Genomic DNA, 15,739 nt, shown 5'->3' on the forward strand with positions numbered 1-15,739 from the left:
ATTATTTTTATCGTATTTATTTACTTTTACTGTTGCAGACTTATTCTTGAGACAGGGTTCTGTTACAGAACTCAGGCTAGCTTTGAACACAAGCCTATCCTCCTGGCTGGCCTCAAACTCAAGATCTCTAGTGCTAGGATTACAGGTCCATACCACTTCTACCAGCTTTTATTAAGCAATTTTTTGTCTTTTTTTTTTTTTTTTTTTTTTTTTTTGTTTATTTAATTCAGACATGGTGTCCTGTAGCCCAGGCTTATGGAAAACTCTTTATGTAGACTAGGCTAACTTTTAACTCTTGATCCTCCGGGACTCACTGTGTCATCACAGGGATCAATTTTAAATTTCATTTAGTGCACACAAAACTAGAATCGAGAAGAGAGAGAATGTGTGTGTATGTGTAGACCAGGTAGGCCTCGAACTCAAAAATCCTCCGGGGGGGGGGGGGAGAGGAAGATCCTCCAGAGAGAGTCTGTGTGTGTAGATGTTTGTATGTGGACCAGGTTGGCCTCTGCCCTGCTGGAATTTCAACTCCTGAAGTTTAGCTTTCGCTGGCATTTCATCAACCCTTCCATAAGGGTCTCTGTTCTAGAAATCACAGTGGAAAACAGGTTACTGGGGAAGCAGAGTACATCTAATAAGTGAAATGAGATAACATTACCCACAATCTTTCCACATCTACTTCACCCTGTATCCTGGTGTCCCAGTCCCGTGGGATGGAGGGAGCTTTCCTGGAGTAAGGGGGGAAACTACCAATCTAAAAACACAACAATCTGTGGTGCTGAGTGCTGCGTGTCACATTCCCCCAGCCTGCAGGGATCGCCTAGGACTGTTGACTCCAGTCCTCTGGGGGTGGGTGCGGTGGGGGGCACTGAGATTCGCTCGCTCGGCACGATGCACAACAACCCCCTTGGGGGTCACCGGTCCGCGGCGGCTGCCGGGCTCGCGGGCACCAGCGTGGAGAGAGCGAGCCCCCGCTTCTGGGGCTGCAGGGCATCTCCCGGCGGCGGCCGGAGGCGAGCGCTCCGCTCACCGCAGCCAGGGTGGCGGCGCTGGCCGCCCGGGGCTCGGGCACAGCCACAGGGGGCGGCGGGGGCGGCGATGGCGGTGGCGCCGCCGCCCCGGAGCCCGCGGGCCCCGCTCGCCCGCCCGCCCGCCCGCCCGCTGGCTCTGCGGCTCGCGCCGGCCGACTCCTTCCCGGGGGCTGCGGCCCGGCCCGGCCCCGCCACCCGGCCCGCCCGCCCGCCCGCCCGCCACGCCCCCTGCCCGCGCGCCGCCCGCCCGCCCGCCCGCCCCCCGGCCGGAGGTGGCCTCACCTCACGGGGGCCAGAGCGGGGAGGGCGCCCGGTGTCCGCCCGCCGCCCCGGCCCACGGCCGCTCGGCTGCGGCTCGGCCCCGGCGGTGGCGGCGGCGGCGGCGCGCTCCCGGGGGCGGGCTCTTCTCCCTCCGCGGGGGGTCTCCCCGGGCCCGGGCGGGGAGCGGGGCGGGGAGCGGGGCGGGGGAGGGGAGGGGGCTCGGGAAGGAGGGGGACGGGGGAGAGAAGGGGCCCAAACCCGGACAGGGAGAAGAGGGGGAGGGGGAGAAGCAGAAGGGAAGAAAGGCCCGGAGTCCGCCCCCCGCCGCGGCCTGCGCGCTACGTCACCACGCCCGGCGCGCTCGGCGGCGCGGCCTGCGCTGCTCGCGTCCGTCCCCGCTTCCTGTGCGCGCCGCGCCTCTCCGGGGCCGCCGGGCGCCCGCGCGCGCGCTCCTCCCCTCGGGCGTGCGCGCGCTCCCGCCGCGTGCCCTGGCCCCTGCGTCGCTCGCCGCGTCCGCTGAGGGCCCCGAGGGCAGAGCCCAGGCAGCCCGGGCTGGCTCTTCTCACCGTGCAGCCCGGGCTGGCTCTTCTCACCGTGCAGCCCGGGCTGGCTCTTCTCCCCGTGCAGCCCGGGCTGGCTCTTCTCACCGTGATGTCCTAGTCTGCTCTCACCGTGCAGCCCGGGCTGGCTCTTCTCACCGTGATGTCCTAGTCTGCTCTCACCGTGCAGCCCGGGCTGGCCTCACTTTGTAACCATACGTGGACTAAACTGTGTAGCCCAGGCTGGGCTCTGGTCCCACGGTCCATTTTCTCTGTCCTCTTGGAGCTGCAACCCCTGCACCTAAAATAAAGCTGCTTTCATTTTTTGTTTTTTTGAGGTTTTTTGTTTTTGTTGTTGTTTGGTTCTTTTCAGACCATCTTTATGTAGCTCTAATGTTTTGGAACTCACTCTGTAGACCAGGCTGGCCTTGAACTCCGGCAACAGTCACATTCTTAGGCCCTCTCAAAGATCGGTTCTATTTTGCAACAGTCATCTTAAATATCTAACCTTCCCTAAACTGAGCAGCGGTGGCACAGCCTTTCATCCCAGAGGAAGGTGGATCTCCGTGAGTTCGAGGCCAGCCTGGTCTACAAAGCTACACAGAGAAACCCTGTGTCAAAGAAAGAAAAAAAATCAATGGGATTCTACCATTAAACAGTTACAAGAGCGATAGTGGGGGAAAACTAACTACAATCCACTATAAGTTTCCTGGTATGCTGTAGAAACAGAAAGAGCAATTAGTTCTTAGGAGTAAAAAAGCACTGACCAGCCCTCACAGACACTGCAGATGAACTTCAGCCAGCCTTAAAAAGTAAAATAGGACCAAGCACAACTGACAACTGGCGAATGTATGTGTGTATGTATGTATTTACACACACACACACACACACACACACACACCAGTATTGTGTTTGTTGGACAGGGAGGAATGGAGGAGATTCAGAAAAGACACAGAGGTGTGAGGGGTGGGGGATGAGGATTCTTTGCTATATTGCATATGAAAATTTGTACGTGCTAGGTAAGGGCTCTCCCATGGCACTATAGCCCTAGCCCTCAAAGAGGCGTGTGATTTCTCTTTCCTTCGAAGCCCGTCAGGCTCCAGGTTTTCAGGCTGATGGCAGAAGCAATGATGGCCAGGATAGGATGTGTAGAACGGGCACCTTCTGTGTCTAATATCTTTGCTGTCCTCAGGACAAAACGTACAGTTGCTACAACTGTCTTCCAGATGTGGAAACCTGAGGCACAGTAATCCCAACCAAGTCCCAGACAGCAAACGGAGCTTGCCTTCACTAGCAAAACTGACACTGGCTGCTGGGAACGGTGGCACACACCGTCACCCCCGTGGGTCAGCAGACCTGGGTGGTGGTGGTGGCACAACCCGGCCCCTGCACTCCAAAGGCAGGCAGACCTCTGAGTTCCAGGACAGCCAGATCTGTAAGGGTTTAACTGGAAAGCTAGGCATAGTAGCACCAGTAGACTTAACGATTGAGGAAGCCAGACACGAGTACTGCTACACTCAATGGTGGCCTGGTCAACATAGCAAAACCCTGTGTGTTTAAAATAGCACGAAGTAAAAACAAAAGCCAGGCATAGTAGTGCAGCACTTCAGAGGAGGAGGTAGCAGGGTCGGGGGCACAGTCATTCTCCGTTACAGAGTGAGTTCGAGGCCAGGGAGTAGCAGCTAGGCTTTGGATAATGCACAGAATATAGGCCGAGTAGCACTCTATGCCCATTATCTATTCCCCAGGACAACAGGCACTGTCATACTGTTATACAGATGGGGACAGCTAAGGCACAGTACTCCAACCATAGCACCGGATGGGCAACTGTAGAAAAAGAACCTGGAGATGGGAGGTGGGCGAGCGCATCGAGAAGGAAGAGGACTCGAGTCCGAGGCCAGGCAAGGCCACACAGCAAGACCTCATCTCTCAAAAGGCAAAATTAAGAAAACAAAAAACGAGGTCAGACACTGCGGCTCACACCTGTAATCCCAGCACTCCGGAGGTAGAGGCAGGAGGATTGAGAGCAAGAGCCTGCTTCAAAACCCAAGGACTGGGGATGTATCGTTCCGAGAAAGTGCTTTGCCTGGCATGTGCCTGGTGTCAATCCCCAGCACCGTAAAAGTTAAGAATGTTAGACATCAATCCCCGCCGGCTGGTTGACAGGAGAGACAGCGATTGCTAATAGAACAGGTTTTCTCTTCCAGGCAGGAGGTAGCTCAGAGATAGAGCACTTGCCTAACGTGCACATAAAAGAAAATATCAAGTAGCAGCAATGTTTGCAAAGTGGTTGTGACATAAACAAACAACAAACAAACCCACTTATAAGAGTCCATTTTGTGATGTATCTTCATAAAACCTCTGTCTTTATTTGTTCGGGAGCTTTGGTGGGAGGGAGGGTTGAGGTAGGGTCTCACGGTATGTCAAGCGGAGCCTGCCACTCAACAGCCTTCCCCCTGAACCCCTCAAGTACTGAAGCATGCCAGTATGCTGACATCTGCTACCACATCTGGATAAGGATTTGGGATTTATTTTATTTTTGAGGGGGTGGTATTACTAGGAATTTAACCTGCATGTTAGGCAAGTGATTTTTACCACAGAGTCCTATGCAAAACCCTTAAACTTTTACTTTTAGAGAGAGAAAAAGAGAGAGACTCTCACTCTTAGCTCTGGCTGGACTTACAACTCACTCACTCTGTAGACCAGGCTGGCCTTGAACTCACAGACAGAAATCCACCTACCTCTGCTTCCCAAGTGTTGGTATTAAAGGTGTGCACCACCACCACCAGCACCACCACCACCACCACCACCTGGCTGAATTGTAAATTCTGATTAAACATTTACTGTTTGTCAACCACTGCTGTAAATGCTTCAAAATTACTGACCAGGCTCACATACACCAGGCTAGCCTGCAACTCTAAAGAAAAATGAAGTCAGGAGATATGCAGCCAAGAATAACCTTGAACTTCTGATCCTGAGGTACCCAAGCCCCAAACACTGGGATTGAAAGCAGGCAACCCTCATGCCCAGTGTGTGTGATGTTGGGAATCAAACCCGGGGATCCATGCATGCTGAACAAACACAATACCAACTGAGTTACATGCCTAACCCTCAAATACTGAAGTCAAGTCTAAGCCACGCCCAAAAGCATAAAAAGTGAAATTAAAAATACTGGTGAGATTTGTTTTGTGCACCAGCAGATGAATGGGTAATGAAAACAATGGCATGTATACAAAATGAAATGCACAAGTATTGATGTTTAATAAGGATCAGGAGACACAAATAGGCCGAATAGATGTTTATTCAGGGAGAAATAACTCACAACATAGACAGATGAGCACCAGCAGGTTCCTGGTCCCAAGGATGCCTCCAGAAGTGCTCCTGTCCCCTCACAGCAAGCAAGACAGCTCCCCGAGCCCCCTCCTCAGCCTTAGTTCCTCCAGGTGACATCCGGCCCTGTCTCCACCCCCCATGGGCGTGGTCTATGCCAAAGGTGTGGGCAAGGTGAATATCTCACTACACAAATGGGTAAAAAATATACGTGTGAATGCACTACAACATATAGAAAGGAGAAATGGTAAAACAGCTGATAAGGAAAACCTGAACTGAAGGCGATGGACTCATGAAAAGTCTGTAAAGTAACTCTTTTTTCTAGTTTTAACTCTGACATGAGTTTTTTGGGTTTTTTGTTTTGTTTTGTTTTGTTTTGTTTTTTTGGCACTGGATGAGAATATAACAATACATTTGAGAATGGAAATGTAAAACCCAATGAGATGCAACACAGCTTCAGAATTCTGTGTAGGAGTTCATTGAATCCACGAAGTCTCATCAACATGGCTGCCTGAACAATGACCAATGACAACACCAGCCGTCACGCCAACAGGGAGGTAGGAAAGCTCTCAGGGCCTCAACCCCAGACAAAGGGCTACAGGCAACTGGGGGGTTCTGAGGTTGGGAGAAGTCTTCTCCGGGGAAGAGCCCCTCTAATTGGTCATCTATACCAACGGTCAGCCCTGACCCTGAACATACACATACAGGTTACAGGTAACATTAACATTGTATGGGCTGAGGAAGTTGTACTTTTGCACTGAAGGATATATATGGTGGCTCACCCCTCTAACCATAGCACTCAGGAAGCAGAGACAGGTGGGTCTCTTGTGTGTGGATCTCTGTGTGTTCAAGGCCAGCCTGGTCTACACAGTGAGTTCCAGGACAGCCAGCACTACACAATGAGATCCTGTCTCAGAGAGAGAGAGAGAGAGAGAGAGAGAGAGAGAGAGAGAGAGACAGAGAGGTATAGATTGTGGGTTTGATTGAACTTTTTTTGTGGGGGGAGTTCAAGACAGTGTTTCTCCGTATTGCTTTGGAGGCTGTCCTGGAACTTGCTCTGTAGACCAGGCTGGCCTAGAACTCACTCTGTAGACCAGGCTGGCCTGGAACTCACAGAGATCCACCTGCCCTGCCTTCCGATGCTGGGATTACTGGCATACGCTGCCACAACCACCCAGCTGGGTTTGATTAATTTTGACTTGTGATGATTTTATTTGTAAGTTGTTTATAGTAAAGTTTTAATCATTTTTTAAAGACTCACAAATGACATTACTTTAGTTCCTGTCAATCTCAACCACCAGATAGTTTCCACAAAAAAAAAAAAAAAAAAAAAAAAAAAAAAGCATGGCTTACAGCCTTCTTGGAGTTCTTAGTGGTCATTTCCCAAACTTGTAGCGAAGAAATGAAAGCAAAAGAGGTGAAATCCCTAACACAGGGTTGGGGCTAATCAGAGGAAGTGAAGGACGGAGCTGTGTCAGTGGGAGACCAGTGAAGAGTCCCGGGTTCAAACACCAGCCCTCCCACATTCGCCCTCCTTTTCCACAGGGAGAGAGTCGGATTCTAGCCAAAGCCTCTTGGTTTAAAAAGGCTACCCACCTCCCTCCAGCCTTCTCAGGGAAATCCCCCCTGTGGAAACAGAGTTCCTTCCTCAGGGGCTCACTACTTGGGACTCTCGGAGGACAGAGGTAAGAATTCCGAGAAACCTCAAAAGCTCTCTTCCGGGGTAGAACTGATTGCAAAAGGCGAGAGAATCTAGACCTCAGGCCCATTCCCCACTGTTAAAGGACATAGGAAGTCGGCGTGTGGCCCAGGCTGTGACCTGCTCTGAGTTGATGCCCTGGTCCAGTGGCTTTCAGGCCGGGTCTTTCGTCCTGGGAGACACCATTTTACAAAGCAGCACTTGGCTCCATTTTGAGTGCAAACATGGTGGCAAGATGACCCTGCATTTCCTTTGTGCGTGCAGGCACGGTATCACCTGCCCTGGACGAACCAGGAGGCACAGGCAGATAAGTCATTCGTCCAAGTGAAACAGGCATCCCTGCGTCCCCAGGGAAATAGACTGGAAACATATTAAAACCATTACAAGGTGGCTGTTAAGATGGCTGATGGGTTAAAAGCTGCAGTCAGAAATGTCTTAGGATGTCCTAGAACTCTGTCTATAGACCAGGCTGGCCCGGAACTCAGAGACCCACCTGCCTCTGCCTCCCGAGTGAGGGGTTAAAGGAAATGATGTCGGGTAATGCTCTTGTGCACTGTAAAGATCCGTCACCTCGTATTGGTTCAATAAAACACTAGTTGTCAGTAGCCAGGCAGGAAGTATAGGCTACCAGACCAGGATTCCGGGAAGAGGAAGGGGAGAGTGAGTCGCCATCCAGACACAGAGGAGCAACATGAGAATTCCTTACTGAGAAAAGGTACCAAGTCATGTGGCTAAGCACAGGTAAGAATCAGTTAAGTCGTAAGAGCTTGATAGTAATAAGCCTGAGCAATAGGCCAAATAGTTTAAAACTAATATCAGCCCCTGTGTGTTTATTTGGGACTAAACCACTGTGGGACCGGACCGGACAGAAATGTCTACAAAAAGCGCTGGCTGCTCTTTCAGAAGATCCAAGTTTGGTTCCCAGTACCCACATGGCAGCTCACAACTGGCTGTAACTCCAGAGGAATCTCTGGCCGCCACAGGCACCGCACACATGTGGTACACATACATGTTAACAAAACACACAGAGATAAAAATAAAAAATCAAGTCAGACACGGTTGCCATATTCCTTCCATCCACCCGCTCTTTCCTGTGGCCCGGTGTCTTCCAGCTCACCCCTGAGGCTCTGCTAGTCTCCAGCAGCTCTTCAGCTGAGTTATTAATATCTGACCACCTACAGTGACTCTTTGTAGCCATGTCGGCTCTCGGCCTCTGTGTTCAATAAGGCCCTACAAAAGAAGCTGATGACTTCCCGCACTCAACAGCCACGGGTGCTATCAAGGGAAACTGGGATTGCTTGGTAAATTGCAGCCAATGAAACTGATGAAGCTTGCAAATTTATTGTTTTTTAAATGATTCCCACGTGCCTATCCATGTTTCCGACATAGCGCACGCACACACATTTCTTTTCTCTTCCTGTTTCCATAACTTTCAGATGACAACTTTGACTCAGTGGGCAAACTCCAACCAGAACTAACAAAGAAGGTTGGGCTGCGAGCACCAGAGAGGAAAGATGAGGGCCAGTGGACGGTAAGAGGCAGAGAGGAGCTGGGACGTAGTGGTCCCTGCCTTTAATCCCGGCACCTTTGCTCACGGCCTTTCTTTCTCCCAGGCTTCCCAGCAAGGCTGTGCAGAGGAAGGATTCTAACCTCTGTCCCAGGCCTGGCAGCTCATCTGGTTAACAATCTCCTAACAGTAGCAAAGGGACAGACATCTCTCTCTCTCCAAACAACCCTCACATCCCCCGCTCTTGTACTGTCACCGGAACATTCTGCCAAGTTCCACCTGTACTGGCTTCATTTTCCTGGTCAGATACTTGGCTGCTCTATCTCTGGCAAAAGAAGAGTCATGCCAGCCAAAGGTACACTCCTCCCAGGGTCCCTTGTGGCCAGGACAGAATTGGGGACACTAACGTCAAGACCCTGAACCCTGGATGTGTGTCCTTCAAGGAGGACCTCCTCCAGCAATGGCTTCCTCCTTGTTCCTGTTTTTTTGGTTACTGACTCCAGCCACAGTGGCCAACCTCCAAACTGGTAGTTCATGTCCAGCGTGTTGGGGGGCCACCTTCGACCTAGAGAGCCAGAGGGAGCTGCTTCTCGACTTGGCCAAGAAAAGTATCTTGGAGAAGCTACACCTCAGCCAGCGCCCCACACTGAGTCAGCCTGTGTCCAGAGCCGCTCTGAAGACCGCACTACAGCGCCTCCGTGGGCCTCATCGACAGAAAACCCTGCTGGAGCATGACCCGACACAAGAATATGAGGTCATCAGCTTTGCTGAGACAGGTAGGTCCATGGCCTGCAGCTCTGACCCCAAACCTCACCCTGCTTCACTCCTCCCGACGACCTCTCCCAAGCCATCCAGCACAGGCTACCTCACACAGGCTACCTCTGCACTCTGAGGTCTAGGTCCCAGATTCTCGAAGACAGGATAAGTCAGGTCCACCTGGGGGGGGGGGGGCTGGAAACTGCTAAGTTTCACTTCTGAAGCTGCTTGTCCTTGTCTCCTCTGCGTGCTCTCTCTCTCCTTCTCTCTCTCCCTCTCTCTCTCTCTCTCCCTCTCTCTCTTGCTCTCTCCCTCTCTCTCTGACCCCATAATCCTCCCAGTGAGAACCTGGCCCCAGGATCTATCACTTCCATCTTCTCTTCTTCAAGAGTACCCCATTTATGTAAACAGAGAAAAAGTAAAACACCAAGATCACGATACCTCTCCATACCTCAAGTCCTCATGTCAGAACAAGGTCAAATAGCACTCAGAAAGAGCTGTGAACAATAACCAATCAATGAAGAAACTCAGGCTTGGGCCAGATGTGATGGGTGCACACCTTTAATCCCAGCACTCTGAGTTCAAGGTCACCCACAGAGATAGGTGAGACCCTGTGTCAAAAACAAATAAAAAACTTATTTTGAAAAATTCAGTAAACTGGCTGAGGTGGCGAATGTCTTTAATCCCAGCACTCGGGAAACAGAGACAGGCAGATCTCTGAGTTTGACTCCAGCCTGGTCTACACAGTGAGTTCCAGGACAGCCAGGGCTACACAGAGAAACCCTGCCTTGGAAAGAACAACAAAAGAATAAAAGGTAGAGGAAAGAAAGAATTACTCCCACATGGAAGAGCACTAGAGAGAAGATGAGGAAATCTTAGCACTTAGAAGCTAAATGCAAGCTCCCTCTTGGGTGTGGGTGATGCTGCTCCCCACCTGGTCCTGGCCCCTTTCCCCTGGTGGCTGGTACCCTCTCCTCCTGGAGACCCAGCACAAACTCTGCAGCCATGTAGCTTGGGCTCCCACTCCTGCAGAGACATTTCAGCTGAGTGACCTAGGTAGTTAATGCCAATTTTCTCATCCATAAACGAGGATAAGACTGTAGCTTAGAGATGTAAATGGGTTAGTACATATAAAGTCCTTAGGATGCGGAAAAAATAGGAAGGACCATCCTATCCAGTAAGGGCTTCCTCTCTGTATCTTCACAGGGACGAAAAGAGAAAGAAACACTCTGAACTTCCTTAACAGGGCAGGAATCCCCTCCCCGAGGCTCCACCCCCATGATCTAAGCTCCACCCCCCATGACCTAATACCTCCCTGAAGGCTCCATCTCCCAATACTCTGGCCTGGGGAATCCTGATTTCAGCGCGATTTGCTTTTTGATTTTTGAGACAGGGTCTCCCTACGTAGCCCAAGCTGGTTTGAAACTTACAACATACCTCAGATTGGCCAAGCGTTCCTGACCTTCCTGCCTTAGCATCTGAAACGCTAGGATACGGATTGTGAGGGGGCAGAAGACAAAAGAATCTTCGGATCACTCCAGCCCAACCCCCTTTAAACACAATGGCTGGCCTCCAAGAGGGCAATTGCAGTGTAAACGACTGCCCAGGTTCTGCACACACTTTGTTTACTTTTGTCCCGTGGACAAAGCGTGTCACTGCGGCCAAATCCAGAAACTGGGGCGGGGGGGGGGCGGGGGGAGGCGGGGGGGGCGGGGGGACTGATAAAATGCAAACCAGGAGATGTTCACTGAGGGCTGCCAACATAGCAATCTATCATAGACTATCCTCTGGCCCTAATCATTCATTTCCTTCCCACTCGCACATACAAAACACAACCACCCCTCCTGACTCCCCCGTGTCACATTTCCATCCGTCATAACCTTGGGATTAGTGTTGAAGTCCATGGTCTCGTCACCTAAATCAAGAGTCCAAATCATGAGGCTGCCCGGGCTCTCTTCTCCAGGTTCAGGGATCTTCGATGTTGTCCTAAAAGTGGCTCATGCTGCCTTATGACACCTGGGTTCGGTTTTGTCGCATTAGAAGTTTAAAACTGGACCTCGTGGAAGAATTTTTCTAGAGAAACTGTCGATCCCCACAAATGAGGGTTTTAAGGGTCCCCCTCCCAGGGACCAGCTGTTCAGTGTTTACTAACACACCACTGCCCATGCCCTATAAATAAGTTACATCTTCACCCTACCCATCCAACCCAATGCCGAGGCTAATACAAGGACAAGGTAACCCCACAGATGTCCTCCTTTAGGAGGGTATGGGGGAACAAGGTACAGAGCGGCCACTGATTCATAAACCTCTCTCTCTGATAGGTCTTGCTGGCCTCCATCTCATGATCCTTTCTCTCTCTCTCTCTCTCTCTCTCTCTCTCTCTTGGTTTTTCGAGACAGGGTTTCTCTGTGTAGCCCTAGCCTGCCTCTGCTTCCTGAATGCTGGGATTAAAGGTTTGCACCACCACCCCTGGGCAGATAATAGGAGCTTAATAACCACAGAGTCAAAGGGAAAGGAAGAAAAAAATGATTTCATTTTTCAGTCCTTTTAGAATTATCCTAAGTTCTGCTGGGAAACTGAGGAAACTGTGTGTGTGTGTGTGTGTGTGTGTGTGTGTGTGTGTGTGTGTGTTGTTTTGTTCCTTTGAAGTAGGGCCTCACTCTGTAGTCCAGGATGTCTCAGACCTAAGTAGCCCAGGTTGGCCTCCTACTCACAGCAATCCTCCTGCCTCAGCCACCCAAATGCTACTAGAATTACAGGTGTGAGTCATTGCTCCTGGCTCTGTCTGGATCCCGGACCCCCCTCCAACTCATGTCTCCCGAAATGCCTTATCACAGCTAAAATAAGACGATCGACATTTTCAGCATTCTACCAGGAAATCTCTCCAGCTGAAGTCACAACTTAGAAATGGTTTCTGGCTTCCCAGTTACTACAGGTGACAGACAGCGGCCTCCTCGCTGCTAACGCCTCTCCTCTGTCCTTCCAAACTTGGCCTGCCACATTTGAGTCCCAAAGTCAATGCTGCAAATGTTGGTTTTGGGTCACAGTGGTGGCACCCCACTTCTGACACACATTTCTTTTCCTGTTACTTGTTAGTATTATATACCAACATAAAAACGGCCTTGCTGCTGCTGCCGCCAACGGGGTTTTTGGTTGGTTGGTTCTGTCAATCAATCCCACTTATCACACATAGTAGGAAACTGTTCTATCACTTGAACTACACCTCAGCCCTAACATAATTTTTTTTATATTTTTAAAAATAACTTATTTAGATTTATTTTATATGCATTGGTGTGAAGGTGTCAGATCCATGGGAACTGGAGTTACAGGCTTCCGTGTGGGTGCTAAGAATTGAGCCCAGGTCCCCTGGAAGAGCAGCCGGTGCTCTTAACCACTGAGCCATCTTACCAGCCCTACCCTTTTTATATTTTCAACAGTTATTTGGTTTTCGTCTTTATTTCTTCAGAGTCTTGCTCTGTAGGTGAGGTGGGCCTAGAGTTCTCGGCAATCCTCCTGGTCCAGCTTCCAACTATGAGGAATTTATATGAGTGGGCCACCACACTGATGCAGCTGAACAAATTGTCTTAAGACAATTAGGTCGTTCTTTGCATGATTCTGTGTCTTGATTCCCTTTAACTGGGCAACTTTTGTGACCCAGGTGATAATAATTGAGGTCACTCAAGCCACTGTATCCAGCTGAGAGCTAAATGGAACTCAGATGTTTCTGATGGGCTCTCGTTCTCCAGGCCTCCATCTCTCTCCCCCTCTTCCTCCCCCTCCTCTCTTCCCTCTTCCTTGCCCTCTCCCCTCTCTCTCTCTCTCTCTCTCCTCCCCACCTCTTTCTCCAGGATTTCCTGTTATTTAAAACAGTGTCTGGTTCCTAAGAGACCAGATCTCAGTGTGTAAATCGTTGTCAAACTGCTTGCTAATGTCTCACTGACATTGCAATTCCAGGATCTGTACAAGTAATGCATACAATCTTGAATACTGAAAGGTACTGGTTATTGCGAACCAGTCGTGTAGTATAGCCTTTTGTTGTTCTTGGGTTTTGCTTGTTAGATTTTTCTTTTTTTTTTTTTTTTTTTTTTTTTGAGGCTGTCCTGGAACTCACTTTATAGATCAGGCTGGCCTTGAACTCACAGAGATCCAACTGCCTCTGCCTTCCAAGAGCTGGGATTAAAGGTGTGCGCCACCAATGCCCAGCTTTTTTTTTTTTTTTAAATTATATATGGTGTGTGTCTGTGTGTGGGTATACACATGTAAGCACAGGTGCCCACAGAGGTAATGAGAGTCAGCTTCTCTTGGAGCTGGAGTCCCAGGTGGTTGTGAGCCACCCAGTGGGTGCCAGGGTTTGAATGTGAGTCCAGGGGAGAACAGTAAGCTGTCTTCACCATTGAGCTATTTTCCCGCACTTGCTTTTGTTTTTGGAACAGGGTCTCACACAGCCCATGCTGGCCCTGAATTCCTGATACTCCTCTTCTGCCCGCTCTTAGCGCTGTGACTTGACGGGTATGCAACTCCAGATGTTGTTTTATTCAGGCTGGGAATGGAACCCAGGCTTCATGCATACCGGGCAGGCACTCTTATCAACAGAACTTAGGGATCAACTTCCAGCACTACAAAAACTAAAGAGAAGCCAAACATGGTGGCATACATCTGTAACACCAGGGCTAAGGGTTCAAAGATACCTTTCCAAGTGGCCGGGGCATACAGCTTTAATCCCAGCACTCAGGAGGCAGAGGCAGGTGGATCTCTGTAAGTCTGAAGTCAGCATGGTCTATAGAGTGAGTTCTAAGACAGCCAAGGCTACACAGAGAAACCATCTTTAAAAAAAAAAAAAGGAGGAGGAAAGAAGAAAGGAAGAAAGAAAGTAGGTATCTCGGTATGGAAGATGAGAGATGATGGCGGAAAGGCTAGTTTGGACTACGTGAGCCATGGTCTTCAGAAACGGGAGGAAAAAGGTATGCTAAGAACAGAAAGGTTGCTGGCAAAGCTGATGAGTAGAAGGCCGCAATGACTTGACTAGGATTTCTTATGCTCCCAGGCCTCTCCAGCATCAACCAGACTCGTCTCGATTTTCACTTCTCCGACAGAGCTGCTGGCGGCACGGATGTCCGGCAGGTCCGCCTCATGTTCTTTGTGCAACTCCCTTCCAATGCCACCCAGACCCTGAATGTGCGAGTTCTCGTGCTAAGACCATATGACACCAACCTCACCTGGACAAGTCAGTACCCGCTGCAGGTGGATGCCAGTGGCTGGCACCAGCTTGTCCTGGGGCCTGAAGCTCGGGCTGCTTGCAGTCAGGGGCATCTGAGTCTAGAGCTGGTAACGGAAAGCCAGGCAGCCCACGGTTCAGTCATCCTGGGTGGGTTTTCTCACAGGCCCTTTGTGGCAGCTCGGGTAAGAGCCGGGGACAAGCATCGGGTTCACCGACGAGGCATCGACTGCCAGGAAGGGTCCAGGATGTGCTGTCGACAAGAATTCTTTGTAGACTTCCGTGAGATTGGCTGGCATGATTGGATCATCCAGCCTGAAGGCTATGCCATGAACTTCTGTACTGGCCAGTGCCCGCTACATGTGGCCGGCATGCCTGGCATCTCTGCCTCCTTTCACACCGCAGTGCTTAATCTACTGAAAGCCAACACGGCTGTCGGCGCCTCTGGAGGAGGCTCATGCTGTGTGCCCACAGCTCGACGTCCTCTGTCTTTGCTCTACTATGACAGGGACAGCAACATTGTCAAAACGGACATACCTGACATGGCGGTAGAGGCCTGTGGGTGCAGTTAGCCTCTGTGAGATATAGGCAGCCTGAGGTAGAGCAGGCACACGTGTGTCCTTACAAAGATGGCCTTCCTCAGGAGGAGGAAGTGATTATGTTCCTGCCTCTGTCCACAATGTAACCACCTTTCTAAGCATACAGACTACCCTCCATTGACTCCAGGAGATCTACAGCTAAAGAGAGTCACCCATAACCACCAGCTTCTCTCTCTCCTGGGACATGGTTGACCCAGAGCACCCCTCATTCTGAACCCTAGTCCAGGGGCTAATCCACCACCAACCACAAGTGACATCGTTCTGTTCCCACCAGGTTCACCCCTCGCTCACCCTTAACCAATGATGTCATCTACTCTGCTTCCTGCCTTGCCACCTGACAGCTCCCACTCCGTGACGATATGCCCTAGCAGCTTCCCGTGAATTCTACGGAGCTTCAAAGAACCCCTTCCTTGGGTTGACCAGATGTCTGTTTTCCAAAGCGAGATCCTTGCCCAAGTGTCCTACCCATACTGTTTGTGTAGCCTTCAGTGTTCTCTGTCTTCCTTTGCCACGTCATCCAGGCCCTCCTATCCTCTAGCTTCCAGCTGAATTTGGAGACTAAAGGCTAGGGAGCTACAGAGGTCAGAAAAAATTTGTCAGGCACAAGGTCTCACACCTATAACCCCAGCACTTAAGAGAGTGCTACCTACAGGTTGAGGCCAGCTAGTTCTTAGCCTAGCTTGGGTTATACTGTTGAGACCTTGTTGTAACACAAATAATAAAAACCCAGAGACACATATTGGAGTTCAAGCTGAAGATCAGAGAAGCAAATCGGCTAGCCACTAGCTCTTGTCTCTACCTC

General features: G+C 50.6%; 1 protein-coding gene across 1 annotated transcript; it reads left to right on the forward strand.

Annotated features, from left to right (window-relative positions):
- Positions 1-8,827: 8,827 nt before the first annotated feature.
- Inhbc (inhibin subunit beta C) lies at positions 8,828-15,182 on the forward strand. Its single transcript, XM_051176341.1, has 2 exons — positions 8,828-9,143; positions 14,168-15,182. The coding sequence occupies exons 1-2, from the start codon at positions 8,828-8,830 to the stop codon at positions 14,908-14,910; spliced, it is 1,059 nt and encodes a 352-aa protein (XP_051032298.1). The 3' UTR covers positions 14,911-15,182.
- The last annotated feature ends 557 nt before the right edge of the window (positions 15,183-15,739 follow it).

Source organism: Phodopus roborovskii, unplaced genomic scaffold (genome assembly GCF_943737965.1).
Source record: "Phodopus roborovskii unplaced genomic scaffold, PHOROB, whole genome shotgun sequence".
NCBI lineage: Eukaryota > Metazoa > Chordata > Mammalia > Rodentia > Cricetidae > Phodopus > Phodopus roborovskii.